Below are 17,208 nucleotides of genomic sequence, written 5' to 3'. Positions count from 1 at the left end.
GCATGACCGCAGTTTCAAGCAATGTGTGCATGGCATCACATGAGAAGCTTGAATACATTCCACAGACATCCAATTCCTTAACCACTTATCCATATCAGAGTTGTGGTTAGGGCTGCAGGCGAGCTCAGTGAAGGTACCCCACTGGACTGACCATCTCAGGTCCTTTAATGCATATTTTTACTGCAAAAAAAATTCCTCCGTGTTATTTCTTTTGTTACTTTTCTCAATGTGTACATTCTGTATTGGTTTTTAGTTTTGTACATTGTGTACTGGCTTTTGAAAAAGTTTGTTGATCTTGTTTTTGAAAAGTGCCATATGGCCTGCTTGCTTCCATCTGTAGGTACTGTTTCAAAAGAAGATCAGTTTCTTTGTTTTCAAACAAGAACGGCTTCTGTAGGAGGTACCAATCAAATCACGTCTCTATATAAACCCATGTAATTATCGCTGCCTTCATGTCTTGAAGCATTTCCATGGGTAGCAACACTTCTTTCAGCTATTTTTGCAATCTAAAGTGGAAAAGCAGTAAAATAACAGAAAATGGAAAATCCTAAAGTATAAAACAACCTGTACAATATGTGTAGTAGATTAAAAGATTGAACCTCAAGACAAATCGCAGAATAACACTGATCAAACGTCCAAAAATAAAAGCCATGCATTTAGTATTTTTACTTATTTTGCTTCAGTAACATAGCTGCAGTGCAGGTCTCTTCCTACAGTAGAGAGGAGGTGTATGTGCACTGATTTGGACTCTAAACCCCCTTCCAGAAGGATACAGTATGCACTTGCATTGACTTGAAGTGTAACCCAACAACAGCACTGAAAATCATTCAGAAGTTGCATTGAAATATCAACTTCATTTTATTATCACAGCACTGCTGGTCTACATCGAGTCACATCTACAGTAAGCGCTGAAAGATGGAGCTTCTCACATACACAATCTTCATCAGCATGTGGGAAGCTCAGTGCTGCTGGCTGCCGCTGCCACCAGCCCGCTGTGAGCGAGAGCAGGCTGGAAATCGCTGAAAGTGGCTGCGTGTCGTGTCAACACTGTCAGAGCTAAAGAGGGAGTTCCTTATCCCTCCTCTCTCTCCCTCTCTCTCTTCTTCTCCTTCTCTTATTCTCTCTCACCCGCTCCCTCTCTCTCTCCCTTACAGCTCAGCATCTCCACTCTCACGTTGCGTAAACCTGCCGATCCGATGCTCCACAGAGACACCATCCAGTCCATCTGAGGTGGAAAAGATTTGAATCACAGATAACGCTAGAGGTGAGTCATTTTTGAATCTCTGTCTGCCCCACTCTTTATGTATTTCCAGCACAGCTCAAAAGGCATCCTGTGTTTTAATTATCTCTTTTATCAAAGCCAACGCAGATACATAAGTAGATGATATTACGGGATGACCAGAACCTATGATTTTATCACTGTCACTACTTTATTATTATTATTATTATTATTATTATTATTATTATTGTTGTTGTTGTTGTTGTTGTTGTTGTTGTTATTATTATTATTATTATTATTATTATTATTATTATTATTGTTATTATTATTATTATTATTGTTGTTGTTATCCTCTCAGATATCTGTATGATATTTGTGTGAAATCTGTGTTACAAAGTGAAGTGAATCTACTGAAAATCAGTGTAGATGTTGCAGCAGCATGATAAACGTCATATTTGGACAAGATTTATTTGTTTATTTCTTTATTGTCAGACTTGATTCAACTACCAGCAGCTTCATCCAAATCCATAAATCGCACTGCATTATATTCTAAACTTGTACATCATCAGCAAGTCTGCAGCCCCCTAGTACACACTTTGCTGATTTTAAACTCTGCAGCCCAGTCAACACACTGTACAGCAAAGTTGTCACATAAGCTTCTGCCTCAAAGCTGTGCAGCGACACCTGCACTCAGTCATGAAAGAAGCTGGCAGGAATTTTATCCTGCATTAACTTTGTCTGTTTTGAACTGAAGCTGAGTGGTAATATGCATCGATTTCTTTTGCTTTTGTTATGGTTTGTGCAGGAAATGAAATGTGCAGCATTGATTTTACACCAGTGTTAGAGCCTGAGTCAGATAAGGTCTCTCTTTATGCTGCTGGAGCTACTTCCTATGGAAACACAGAGCCAGATGCTGCTTAGTCCAATGGCACACTGCCAGATGTTCAATTGCTGCAACGCTTAAGTTCCTGCATCCATGCATTGATCACAGTGTCACATAACTCGCTGCCAGGAAAAGCTGTAAGGAAGTTTCATTTCAGCATGCTGCTGCCCAGCTGCTGGCAGTTTATGCGTGTGTTATGTCAGCCTTGTGTGTCACTTAATTAGAGCAGAAAAAAAGCAACATTCAGTAAAAGCTGATTCATTAAAATTAAGAAAACATGACAGATTTCCACCTTCATTTTGAAAGAGATGTCCTGATTTCTTTGCTCTAATTGTCACTGTAATAACTGTCTGGAAGAAATATGATTTTCTCACTGAGCTTAGTCACCACAAGGGCAAAGCAGCAGCAGCGAGCGTCTCTCTGTGTGAGACAACGAGCTGCCTTTTCATTGACTGACCCAGCTGCAGCTTCTGATAAATACATCTCCTGCTGGGGGAACAAAAACACGCCTCCGTGCACAACTATTATTTGGTTTGCATTATGCCCCGTTCATCTCTTCTACATGGGTTTCTTTGGCATCTGTGACTCTATGACGAGTAACTGCGTTGAAGCTCGTGTAGCTAGAGACTCAAAAGCCTCCGCTGGCTTTGACAGAACACGCTGGCAAATAGCCGCGTGGTTATTACTTGTACGAAGACACAGATAGGAATCGGCTTTCAGGCAGGGCTGAGTGATTCAGTTTGATGATTTACAGAATTTAATTCATTTAAATTACTTATCCATCAAAGATTGTGATGGGCCGTTCACGTCAAGGTTTCGTTAGAAGTCTCACGTCTGCTGTCTGCCAATAGAGGGGATTCATGCATTAATGTGATAAAGTGCGTTAGTTTGTTAGGAATTATTAGCCATAACCAAATAGTCTGTAAAACATTTCCCAGCTGTAAGCAAATATAGTCCAATGGTCTATATCTCTATATAGTTACTGTGCAGCTTCAGTCACCTGTAGAAATAATTTTTTTGTGTTATAGTCACTGCCAGATTTCTTCTGTTGCTATATTCATTTAAATATATAGCAACAAATATAGCTATTATGTTACTGATAAGTTCCTCTTTCAGTAGAACTGAGGACTTTATTATACAAATGAACAGAATTTATAGGCATCTTGTTGGCTGTAAATAGGTAAATAGAAATTTTTATTTTCCAGAGTTTCATGTGCTTGAAGGATTTTTCAAAAACATTTCTCTAAAGATCAGAAACATCTGTACTTTGTGGAATTAAATAATTATTTTATGCCTTTCATTTGATGCTGTGACTGTCCTTTTCAGCCGTGGCCATTAGTAGTGTTTACACGATGCTGACGGGTTTTTAAGCACTGGGAAAAGAAAATGTAAAAAAAGGCAGAAATGAGCTGGAGGCTGGAGGAAGAGGTAACCCAGCAATTTCCTCAGCAGCCTGTCTCTGTATTTCACCGTGCCGCACCCCTGTCAAAAAGACTCAGCGTGATCCTATCAGTCATGATAAAAAGGTTTCATGTACGTTGAGTCTTTGCTAAAGTCTACAGTGTAGTATCAAGGACACAATGCAAAGTCATAACAGTATTAATATGTGGTATAACAGATATTCTCGTCAGCTATCTTGACACATAATTTAAATAATCTTTTAAGTGTTTCTTTTGCTGCTCACAAGTAGTTAATTAGCAAAAGACTTCAAGCAGTTACAAGGCAGGCAGGGTTAGGTTATGACTTGAATGGTGATGGTGCTGTTACTTTGGGGGATTTGTCTGAGAGGGAAAGAAGAAAAAGAAACTAACAGTATGTTTGTGATAATGTAGCCATGGAAACCTTTGAAGAGGCTCCTGACCATAGTGAATTTGCTATCATCCATCCCGCTGCGATTGGACACGGTCACATCATGAGATCAGATGCAGATTGAGATTGTCAGTGTTTTGCTCGGTTAGTCGGGGATCAGAGCGAGAGGAGCTCCGCCGGCGGCACTTGGTCTCTGTTTCACCGTGAGCTGTCTGAGCCCCGTGTTCTGCCTGACGCTCCTTTCAGTCAACAATAGCAATCAGACAGCCTGAAATATGACACGTTCATATACATGTTGTATGTACCATAAGGGAAAAGACTCTGTACCTTATAATGATTAAGGTACAGAAAATAAAAGCACATATTCTTGATATTTTTACTTAAAGGAAACATGAAACTTCATTTGCATTACTCACATGCTCATAATTGTGTTTTTGAGCAAGGCCAGACAGGCATTGAGCAGCAATAAAACAGTGTGGAGGAAAAATATGCACCTCTACTGATTGTTTCTTTATTAACACTGACAAATACAAAACCAGGCGTGTGTTAAAATTCAGCCCGCACGGCGCATATATGCATATGAAATGAAGTCCACATTGTAAAGCTTTAAGTGCACCAAACGCTCATTAACTAAATCTGTAAAAAACATTATGTGATGTTGTAATTGTGCTTGTGTGGTATGGACAGTGGTTTCCTGCTTCATGGCATATGAGTCATACTTATGATCTTTCTTCAGGCTGCTCCCTTATTCACACGAGGCCACCACAGCAGGTAGCTCCACATATTTGAACATTTTTATGCCAGATGCCCTTCCTGACACAACCTCAAAGGAATTTGTGTCTCCTCCCAAGATCAAATCACTGAGCTTTTGCTTGTCCTGTGTCATGTCAGAGCTATCAAGCTAATAAGCCACTTTAAACATTTGCTTTCTTGATCATAAAGTACATTTTTAAAGCATTGACAGCGGGGACAAAAACCAAGCAAACAGGGATGTGTCATGTAAGGCCAAGCACTGAAATATAATAGGAATACTGCTGCTTAGATACTGATGTGCAAAATGAATTTGCTGGCCTGGAGTTTGTTTAGGTGTTTACTTATTATCAGAATTAATCAGAATGAAAAAAAGTAAAACAATGAAAAGCAATTCTCCATTAAGCAGAAGTGTATCGAGTGAGACTCCCAATTAGCCGAACCTGATCGACCATTTACCTTGGACAAGACTAACCTCAAAAATTCTGACACAATATCATCAATCAAAAGCTTTCAAAACACTCCCTCTAAAAGGAAAAACTGGCAAATTATTGGAAATTGGAAAAGGGAAAAACAAGAACTACGTCGCAGATGCTGAGACGAACATACAGAGCGCCTAACAGAAAAACAGTTACAGGATGAGGAGCTCTGAAAGCTGAATCCTTGTGCTTTTGTCATTAGAATGTGTGTACTAAAGGTACTCACAGCCAAATACACTTGGCCGATAAAAAGAAACTAATAATTATTTTTATTTTGAAGGACTTTTGAAAACATTGTTAGAAAAACTGGAAATATCAAGATGCACATAAATACACACACACACTGACAGCCAAGTGAATGATTGAGGTGCAATCATCTTTCTTATGTCACCTAAATCACACCTACAGGAATGAACCAACAGGCTGTGACCTTGTTGATTCGTTCCTTTGGTCCAATGTGACTGAAATATGGAAAAATGGATGTGACGGTAAGCACAAGAATCTAGCTGCCTTGAATGCTCAGACACTTACATTTTTTCTGTTCTAAAAGTCAGCATGGGTGGATCTTTAAAGGTTACATGCATGGAGGATTCATTTTGACAAACATGCCAAATGATGAAAATTGTGTCCCCATCTTCGTGGTTGCTAAGGTGAATATGGCACTCGTCGATCTCACCAATTTTTATGACTTTATGTTTGCTGCACAAACTGCTATAATCTTTCTGGTCATTTCTTCATATAAGTCAGGGTAATATTTATTTATTTATTTATTTATTTATTTATTTTTCACGCCTTTCCTCTCCGTGTGTCTTGGGAGAAGATGAAATGCCAGCAACCTTTGCAAACGGTGGAGATTCGCAGGTGTCTGTCATTACCGCATGCGATTAGATTTAATTACATTTGTGCCGGTGCGTATAATTGTTGTTGTCTTGCTCTTTGAAAGGATAACGTTAGGTACCTGAAAGTACATAAGCTGCCACTTGAAGACAGTTGTTTTGTATTTTGATGTTATCTCCCAGATGAATACTGAAATAATGTTCTACCCAAACTATACAGGAGTTTAGTAGCTGTTCTTGTATTTCATTTTTGGCATTCAGTTCACAATAATGATAAATCTGAATGTGTGGGCTGAGAGGTGTTAGCTGTAATATTCATTCATTTGCGGTTATTTATGGATTTTTGCTCATGTTATCATCTATATGGGGAAATTTGTATGTTTTTCCATGATTTTATGATCCTTTTACATTGGAAAAGACAATTAAGCAATTTTTTGCCTAATCAGTTGATTACTGAAAACTCAAAACACTGATGATAGTGTGCATTCTTGGTGAGGCTGTGAAGTCAGACAATCATTAGCTGTCAGCGAAGGCGTTTCATGATGTCTCTTGATGCCACAATCAAGGCACCAAGGACTCTTTTTCAACCAATCAATAACCGACCTCCCCCTGGCACTATTACCACAGAGTGTTGGTTTGGGACCAAAATGGGCCAGGAGAGAAATACAGAGCCCGAATGAGGAGAACAAAGAGGCAGAGATAAAGACAGAGAGCCCACGATCGGAGGAGCTGAAGGCGAATGTGGGTATTGTAAGTGTGTGAACACACGCTCACAGAAATGACAGCTACATTTTGAGTCAACACCAGAAATTATGAATGAGAGCCAGAGAGGGATCAACTTGTAGTAGAGCACGAGGTGTTTAGGTACAGAATTGGGCTCTGATGATATCTGAAAGTGTGGTTTACACAGCACAATGGCTTACATCTTTACATCTGCACGTTGCTGATGTGCAGATGTAAAGACATTGCATCCTCAAACTGCAACACAAGTCACTTCAGATAAGCAGGAAACATAATAGCTAAACACTCTAATGCAGGCTGCACAGGTGCCAGCAACCTGCACACATTTTCATGAGATAATTTTTTTGTGGGTGTTATATGAAAGCTCCTCTGGGCTTTTTGTTTTTCTCTCTTTTTTCTTCTCTTATTAATGAGTCACTCTCGCCTGTGCCACTGACTCATCAGCAAACCCCAAAATGTTCGCTCTTAGACTTTCAAGTAATTTGTGGTTTTCATGAAATACTGAGAGGCCTCTTCTGTGCCTCTGCTAATGTGATGTGACTTCTAGGAGAAGACATTCAGGAAACTGGATTGTTTGTTTTGTTTTCTGCTTTTATGAAAGAGAATTTAAAAAAGCAACCTCACTGAAGTCATGTAAAAATGAAGTGATCTAAAAATATCACTGCAGGGGAGTGATGAAACTGTACTGAGGCCTTGCACGTAGTCATAACACCTGCACCTGCATTTCTGTATGATGGAGGTGACGCCTCGTCCTATAGCGAGTCCAAACTAAAATCAGAATGAGAATACTTTAATAATCCTGAAGGAAATTATGTACAATGATCTAAAACTTGCCTTTAACAATAAAAAGAGTACAGGGCAATAGATTCCAGTCTTATTGACTTCATTCAAAATGACACTTTATAAAACAGGCAGCAGGTTAAATTTGTTGTGTGAATCAGATTTAAAAATAAAATACCAGTTCTTGTAAAAGAAAACTATAAACATCTATAAACATGCAACATTCATACAGTGAAGGATTTTTTTATTTTTTACATAAAACATTTTTTTCTTTGATTCCCCAGCTGAATGTGTAAGTTTATTCTCTTAGAAAGAAATGAACAGTCTCTCAGTCTTCATGGTAGTCTCATTTTACTCAAAAATATTTTTATTGAGCGATTGTGGATACAGTTTACGAAAAAAAGAAAAGGGAAACAAAAAATTTGTTACATTGAATACAAAACAGAGCTTCTCATGTTAGAACATATGTAAAGAAAAAAAGAAAACAAACAAACAACAACCCAGGAGGGGCAATTGATACTAACAAGCCCTTTCCTTACAAACCACACAGAAGTTAGCTTCGACACCACTGAGCTTCACATTCTCATTAACACAGACACACATTGGAGCGCTATGGAATAAGCAAAGTTAGTCAGTTAGTCATCCTTAAATTAACAGTTAGAGAAGTTTGTCAGAAAAAGACCCCAGATTTGATCAAATGTGGCCTTTTGGTTCTGGGTGGAGCAGAGTCCATTCTCCCTGCAGCACGGACTACACTGCCCATGAAGCTACATTCTTTTGAGCTATACCTGTAGCATTCTGCCTATTAGCTTAGCACAACAACAACAAAAAGGCCTCCCTCACCCAGGAAACACGCAGAGAGAGAGCGTCACCTTGTAACCATGGCAACCGTAACGCTGCCACCTGGAACAACAGAACGTAGCTGTCAAACAAAACCCAAACAGTCCTGACCCGCCACAATATGAAACAGGGAAATACCGCCGTGTAATCCATTTATTTCAACAAAGTAACTGTATTCTAAATACCACCTTTTTAAACGGTAACTGTAATGGAATACAGTTACTCATATTTTGTATTTTAAATACGTAATGGTGGTACATGTATTCCGTTACTCCCCAACACTGGAGAGACATAATATCAACCAAACATCTGGGAAAAAACACAGTACATAAAGCTTATGAATTGATTTGCATGTTACTAAATGAAAGAAGAATTTGGTCCTCAGCAAAACACGACTTAGTACTTTAGTCAGATGTTTCTCTTCCTCTTTACAAAAACTCTGCAAATCATTTAGGTTTCTCGGCTGCTGCTAAGAAGTCGAAGCATGAGGTAGGCCACGCTATGACCTTAACATGGGGGGCTGTAGAGATTGCTCACTTTTGGAGACCACCAGAAGTGTGTACTAGTGGACATGGAGTTTTTGACATTTCCATATTAGCTTCCTTTTTCAGAAGCTGGGCTGACAACAAAAGAACATAGTATCAAGTCCCACTCATGCTGGCTCACTGCTGTTGATGTACTAAAGACTAAAGATATCTGAGATGTTTCATTGGGCTCCTTAATAACACTTTAACTACCATAGCCCATGAGTCTTGTTTCCGAAACATACATATTCACTTATGGCCACATTTAATCTTCTTTTAATTCTTTCCCCCATGAAATAGAAAATGTCACATGGCAAAGTCTTGATTTTATGAACATGGCAATGATTCCAGGGGGCTTCGATGTTGAGATCTGAATTCAACATAACAAGCACGGCTGCAAGACACAATACTACTGAAATGATGTGACGCAGATAATCAACAGAATCTCAAACACCTGTCATCGAGAGCTGAGGCAGTTTTCTCAAGTATTTTGTTGAGGTTTTTGTAGTTGTAGAAGTTACAGGTGGGATATTGTGCACATGTTCACATTTTATGAAACTCACTTGGGTTATGCCTGAAATAAGCTTTGTGGTACTGAGGTCAGTTTTATCTTTGTGTTCTGCAGTCAACCCATTGTGGCTGATAGTTTATTGATTACTGTGACATTTTCTAAATAATTCCAACATAAATTATATTTTTCCATCACAGCTATTGCATCTCATCAATAATCAGCTTCTGATAGCTGTCGTTTGAATTACCACTTGAAAAACTGAACTGCAAGTCCTGACGTTATTCGGTCAGCCCATTCTCCTCGTTTTCCCCAGTCAGGTTGCAGCAGCAGGCGTGACTGCTGTCTGGAGCATGTTTATATGTGGATTCTGAAAGTACAGAGTACATGACTTTGTCTCCAGTGTCTTTCTTGTTAAGCTGTTTGGTTAAGGTTCATATATTACTGCTCACTAGTGCTAGTTAGAGACTAACGAAGTAACTGAGAGCAAGCCATATCATTTATCAGATAATTCTCTGAGGAGGACTAAAAGACTCCAGGTCTCTTTTATCCCTACTGCGTCTTGTCTCCTTAATGGCAAATAATTGTCCTTGAACTTTCTATCATTATTATTGTTATTATTATTTTATAGTATTGTTCTGTTTATTTTTTTTATCCTGCTGCTAAACTAATTTCCCCTTGTGGGACAATAAAGAAATTGAATTGAATTGAATTGAATCAATAAGATTCTACAAAAGTCATCAGCACTACACCACAATTACGATGCAGCGCTTCGTTTCAGTGATTTGAGTTAGTCTAGGTAAGGCCCAGCAGGTCACATGTTTTCCCAACATGAGTCAAAGCAGCAGCATGCCTAATTTTAAGCCCTGAATGAACATGTTTTTAAATAAAACCTCGAACACTGTGATCCTTTTTAGACATTTGGATTTAGAGCCCGCCTCCAATGGCCAATCAAGGAACTGCAGATTTTGACACTTCTGTCTTTGCCTTATTTTTCAGGTTGCCATTAAAAGATTCACCAACTATTTGTTAGGTACACATATTGAACTGTTTGTTAATTCAAACATAACATCGGAGCAACTGTATATATCTTCGAGATGAACTGCTGAAGTTCCAAATGAGCATCAGAATAAAGATTTACTGTGAAATTAAATGTGCCATGGTTGCAGGTACCTGCTGAGATTTTCCTGGACATCCATCTCTAGGGTTCACAGTGAACGGCAATTCTCAAATGGAATTTACAAACTGAGCTGACAGGAAAGAAACAGTAACTCAAATACGCACTTCTTACAACCATGGTATGAAGAAGAGCATCACATAACGGACAACATGCCAAACCAGGAAGCATATTTGTGCCAGTAGCTGACTTAGCTGTTAGCACTCCTATTAGCTAAGAACAGGAAACTGAGGGTACAATTCATATGGGCCCACCAAAATTGGAACGGAAGATTGCAAAAATGTTGCCTGGTTTGATGAATCTCGATTTCTACTGTGACATTTAGATGCTAGAATCAGAATCTGGCATAAACAACTTGAAGAATGGATCCATTCTGTCTCATATCAGTGGTTCAGGCTGCTGCTGGTGGGTTAATTGCGTGGGGGATTGTTGGCATACTTTGGGCCCCTCAGTACGCACTAAGCATCGTTTAAATGCCACAGCCCACCTGACTGTTGTACCCATCTTTGAAGGCTGTTTCCAGCAGGATGATGCACCATGTCACAGAGCTTAAATCACCTCAAACTGTTTTCTTGAAGATTACAATGAGTTCACATTACTCAAACTCCACAGTCACCAGATGCAACAGAGCACCTTTGGGATGTTGTGAATTGGGAGATTTGCTTCAAGGATGTGCAGCAACTGCATAATCCTTGTTCAATTTATGCATAATTAACACAGTTCTGATATGCAAAAGGCTTCCAAACCGGTACAAGCAAGGTGTACCTAAAAAAGTGTCTTTTTAAAAGACTCTCTATTTAAGCAGCCCTCTGACTCCTTTGAGGCCTGGGACTGTGCCCAGGGGCTGTACCTGAGGCCTGTTTAGTAATCCAAGCACAAATGTGATTGAATTCTCTGCTGTGCTCTGTGTTCATGTCTAGCTCGGTCTCAAGCAGAAAAATATTTGAAATAAAATTTCAGTTTTTCATAAGAGCCAGCAAATAGACAACGGATCTTTCACGAGCTTGCTAATGATTTTTTTTATTTATTTTTTTGCAAAGCATCAGTTTCTAGTTTTCAGAAAACACTTTCATCTCCTTTGCTAGCTGAAATAATTAATCTTCCTTCTTTGAGCATTAGAAACAGAAATAGTCAAAGCTGGTTAAAGAGTCATCAGTTTCCATATATCTGGTAAATGTTGTGAGAGATATTTAAAAGTATTTATATGTGCCAAATCATTAAACCGGTGTGAGAAGACACGTCATAGAAAATATTCAAATATATAGCCACCTGCCTCATATTGTTTAGATCCATTTTATGTTGCCAAACAGCTTTGAGCCACAAGGGTACAGGTCACAGGACCTTTGTGGTTTCTGGCAGCATATCCATATGACAGGGAGATTGGAGGTCCATGGATCAGTATTATTCCAGCACATCTTTTGGCAGCCCAATTAGACTGCAGGCCAGGGTCAACGGCTTGATCTTTCTGTGGTCCTCTGTCCCTGAATAGACTTTCTCATAATTCTCTAAAGCGGATTTGAGCAATTGTTCTTCAGGTTTTATGAAGGTCTTTCTTTGAGCATTGGCTTCTTTTTCACTTATTTTTAGTCCAGTCAAGTCCAGAGTAGTTTTGCACCAACAATATGATTCCCAAAAATCAAAAAACAACAGTGTGTACTTAACAAAAGCAGAGAAAACTGTAAACGTGGAGGAAAAAGGACAAAGTGACTATCTGCAGTAGATAAACTGTATCTGACACAGGATCTGTTTGTCTAAGATTCATCAGAAAGGGTCTCAGTGGAATTTTGTCTGTAAGGAAGGAGAGGACTTCAAGAGAGAGGCGTGAGTGTCTATAGACATCTGTAAAACATGGTGGAGGCTCTGTGATGGTTTGGGGTTTCAGCCAGTGGTGTTGGGGATCCTAAAAATCCTAGAAACAACATGAAGGCTTGCCTAAGAGTTCACCCTATGTTGGGGAATTGAGGAAGTCATGCCAAATATTGACTTTGGTGCTTGTCACAATTGTGCAAACTCAGTTTTTGCCTTATATAACGCCACATATGTTTGCATGTGAAATGAGAGGTGGCTCAGGACTTCTGCACAGCACCATATTCCTGCTGGGTAGGTCTGCTGCCTGCTGGGTGAAGGTTGCTCTATCTGTAACAACTTTACAGACACGTGTGTGTCAATGTGACATCCACATGAGAACCCAGCCAAGAAGTGCATTACAACAAGATGATCGATGGTAATGACTTCACCTGCCAATATATCTAAAGTTGCTCTAGTTGTTGTAAGCACTTCAAAAGGTTAAATGTAATGTGTGAGCATAAATTATACTTTTGATTTTAAATTTGAATTGCTTAAGATAACTGTTGTGTTAATTGGTGCTGGAAAAACGTAATTGTGCTGACATAATTAATTTTTTTTTCCTGCAGATAAAGTACATGGATAGAATTTAAATGTCTTAATGATTCTCGGTGTAGCTTTTTCATTTAGCGCTACAGTAGTGGTTAATTGCTGTACCTGCTAAGATGCGCCACTTTGGAAAAGGATTTAGATAATGGCATTCTGCTGAAATGAGACAGAGTGGACATAATGCTGAATTTAGTTTATCGCTTCACTTCACTTGAACAGTTTTATTTTGATATCGGTGCTTTCCTTAGTTCCCATTTGGTGTCTAAACGTACTAACAATGTGTGCAAATTTATAGCAACCAAAGGTGCGTCATTTGACATAACCGCAGAGTCCAGTTATGAGGTCATGTGTTAAGAAACAGAGGAATCACTAAGCTGCATGAAGGATTTAACAGTTGGTTTTTGGGGTTTTTTCGTCTGATTCGTCATATTAGTGACTCTTAACAGTGAAGCTTTCTTATCTGCCCTCTAACTTGAGAGTGTGATGTCAGGTCACTGCAACAGTTTAATTGCAGTAAACTGCAACAGTTTAATTTATTAGGAAAGAGAAATGTTCAAAACAAATACCAATGAAATTTGTTATGACTAAATTTCAACTCCCTAAAGAAAGTCAGGAACTAATTTCTAAAAAACATCTTTTGGTGATTGTGGCAAAGGCGGGAAAATCTGCAAACCAGTAGCTGTATCTTGTGAGTTTACCAGTTTAACACACAAGACCCAGCCAAGAATCAGTCCACCACATAACCTGTAAAGCTACGACTTGTCAGATTACACAAATTAGTGAGGGTTTCTTCTTCTTTTTTTTTATACAAGTGAGGCTGCTTCCTGTTATCCAAATCAAAACTAAGTCAAGCCTAAAGCAGTCATCTGGTTTTAGTTTGTGTTTAATGTACTTCTATTTGCAGTGCAATACAAAATGCAAACACTTACTCTGCCTTGTCTCACTGTCTTGGTTTTATGGAAATTTCCTAGCACCATTTTTTTGCTGAAGCAGGCAGTACTAAAACCACTTTTGATTATCTGATCAGCACCAAGCTTTAGAAAAGGATGTTAATGGAGGCCCAGTGTGTGAATGGGTGGATGACTGGTTGTGTAAAGTGCTTTGGGGTCCTTAGGGACTAGTAAAGCGCTATACAAATACAGGCCATTTACCATTTTACCAAACCAGGACCACACACAGGAGTTACATTTGCAAGGAACCGAACACTATTTGTATGTTGTTAAATAAACAAGGTGCTTGGGGTGAATCATGTTTGTTTGCAGCATGTGTAATTGAAGCTGGCATAATATTAAGCACAATCTCAATATTACAAAGCTTACATGAAGCATGACACAGTCTCACGTTCTTCTTCTTGTTTCTTCTTTCAGCCTGCTTGAAAAATGACCTCCAGATAAGAGTTGCGATGATCCAGACCCGACCCACAGCAGAGATGAATGTGTCTAATGAATCCTCCTACCAAGAGGAGGTGCTGCTGGGTAACTCTACCTGGGGCTACTCCTATTATCATCAAAACTACACCCTGATCCCTCCACTATCAGAGAAGGCTAGCACCTCCAAACCTGCAGCATGCGAGCAGGTGCACATCGCTATCGAGGTCTGTATGGCTGCGTGTAGCACTTTGGATTCATTTATTTATCTCGTGATTTCTTCTTGGCTACCACTACCCCGACTGTCTCTTCACTGGTCTGTATTTTGATCTCCTCTCCTAAGGTCTTTCTGATCCTGGGTATCATCTCACTGCTGGAGAACATTTTAGTCATCACAGCTATAGTGAAGAACAAGAACCTACATTCCCCCATGTACTTCTTTGTCTGCAGGTAAACTCCTCAGTGGTTTAAGACATAAAGGGGAAAATATCATAATAATGTACGAGGACCACACAAAACCGTTTTAATAAAGTGAGCTTACCAGGTGTAAAAGATTTTGTTAAGCAGCAGTTTATTAACATATGCTTCTATCCTTCAGTGCTTACTCTCTGTCTTGGTGTAATGCAGCCATTCCCAGGGGCAAAATGCAATATAGGTCCCAAGTGAAACCTTGTTCACTCTTGTCTACATATTAGTGTAAATGGATACATTTATGATTAGACTACATCCTAATGTAGCCATTATAATTGGATAACAACGCATGTCTCCCCTCAAGGCCCATATCATTTGAGTTCACATTGTTATTTTCAAGCCCTTCTCAAACGACCATAACAATGCTGCATCCACACAGGAAGCATTTTGGAGGAATGCGGCGACCAGAGACCACAGAAAGACAATAAAATGTAACGACTTTTAAAAAGCAAAAACAAACAAAAACAAACAAACAAACAAAACAATGAGATAAACATTTCTCAACTTAGATGCAAGTGATTGAAGCAACTATCAGTGAGAGTGCAGGATACGCTTCATTAGACCATCCTGACTGACCTACGACCTGATAGCAAATACATTTGAGGATGACCTATGAAAGCAATTCAGCAGTTCAGTCAATTCAATTCAGTTCAGTTTTATTTATGTTGTGTAAAATCATAACAAGTTACTTCAACTTATAAGGTAAAGACCCTACAATAACACCCAGAAAACCTGAGATGAGAAGGAATACAGTATATCTCTGACAGAACCATGCAGGGGCAGCCATCCATTGCCACCGGTTGGGGTTGAGGAAGATAGGTCTAAAGACAATAACAGTACTATTAATAATAACTAATAATGAAATCACAACAACGATCCTGGAATATTCCCCAGCAAACAACTGTCAGCTTCAATGCAATGTGAATAAACCCCTATGTGGATGGATTTTAGGTATCTGTCAGACACTGAACCAATAACTTTAGCCTATGTTGATGTAATTAATAGACATGAACCGTTATCAATTATGCTCAGAAAGGTCCTGATTTATCTTATGTTACACAAATGATTAAAGTGGTTCAGTCATGCTTTGTACGACCGAGACAGCTAACCAGGATTAGATTGTTTCCTTCCTTTCTGTTCTGAAAAGGTCATCAATGCTTTTATTGCCTATAGAATTGAATATTGTAATGCACTTTACTCTGCTCCAGAGGCTACAGCTGATGTTGCCCAGCTTTAAAACCACAGAAAGAGAAGCAACCACAACATACCAATCCCTCCCTGTTGCCCTTCACTGGCTAACAGTAGTTTTTATTGAGAATAGTTTGGCTCCTGAGGTCCTCTGGCAGTGCTCTGTTAAAGGTTCATGAATAAAGGTTCTGGAAAGGTCATGAAAGGTTACCGGGCCTTTGCCTACTAGGCCCCTCAGCTGTGGATCTGCCTGGCAGGAGATGCCAAGCGAGCTATCCTACTGGTCTCTTTTAAATTGAAAGCAAGGAGAACACAAGGAAGCATGCCAGCAAGCAAACAAGCAAGTAAGAAAGAAAGAAAAATAAAACAAGTAACCATAAAAAGCAATTTAGATGGCTTACAGGCTCAGGTAGAGCTAACTTTTGTTTTGTAGAAGTGTGACTTCAAGGTGACAGTCTAGAGTATGCTTCTATGTGATTACACAACAGGATTTTTTGCCAGAATTCAAAGAAATAATGAGTTTCAACTTCCAAACCTTCTCCTTCATGTAACTGATTAAAAAGCTCAGTTGCGCAAAAAATATTTTTCTTTTGCCTGAAGTGGAAAAGTTGGTTTATTTATAAAAGGCGAAGAACAGTTGCAGATAATTGCTCATCCTGAGCTTGGCCGAAGCAGATTTCCAATATAATCCAATGTGAAATCGAATCATTCTTTCCACTTAGAAAAATGTCATGCAGTATGTGTTGCCAGAGGAAACATGTGAACTCTTGAAAATGACATAAATCTTTTATCCTGATTATAAATGGTTAAATGAAACCATTTGTAGCAGGGAGTTACAAAAGAGGCTTTTTGATCTTATAATCTTGTGCCCTGCTTAGACTAATCATTAGGTAACGATGATCTAAACAACTCATGATTAACCTTCTTTCTTTAAATTTGTCTCCAACCAATAGAGATCTGTGGACTCAAACATCATGACATATTTGGGGCAGCTGTCACATCAAAATCAAGTCACACTTTTAACGACACTACTGTATAAATCAGAAAAATACTTGGATGTCTGTTTTCACATCAGCACCAATTTCTTGTGACTTTGTTTGGGTCTGTCTTCTGATTTGAAAGACTTAATCCTCTTACTAAGACAAAAGCAAATATGTTTCAGCTGTGCAGAGACAGCAGACATTCAACTAAGGCTTTGAATTTCTGGCGAGCTGTATAGCGCTTCTATTCATGTGGTTCTGA

At 39.0% G+C, this 17,208-nt stretch overlaps 1 protein-coding gene across 1 annotated transcript in view; it reads left to right on the top strand.

The window, feature by feature from the left end:
- The first annotated feature begins 716 nt into the window (after positions 1-716).
- Positions 717-17,208, top strand: part of LOC146507673 (melanocortin receptor 5-like) — a 32,030-nt gene continuing 15,538 nt past the window's right edge. The window contains exons 1-3 of the mRNA XM_085178418.1: positions 717-1,264; positions 14,308-14,534; positions 14,651-14,757. Coding sequence (XP_085034544.1) covers positions 14,343-14,534; positions 14,651-14,757 — 299 coding nt within the window. The 5' untranslated portion in view covers positions 717-1,264; positions 14,308-14,342. The remainder of the gene's footprint in view (positions 1,265-14,307; positions 14,535-14,650; positions 14,758-17,208) is intronic.

This window comes from Neolamprologus multifasciatus, chromosome 11, assembly GCF_963576455.1.
Source record: "Neolamprologus multifasciatus chromosome 11, fNeoMul1.2, whole genome shotgun sequence".
NCBI lineage: Eukaryota > Metazoa > Chordata > Actinopteri > Cichliformes > Cichlidae > Neolamprologus > Neolamprologus multifasciatus.
The sequence above is the reverse complement of the archived record's forward strand: the minus strand, read 5'-3'. Positions and strand labels throughout refer to the sequence as shown.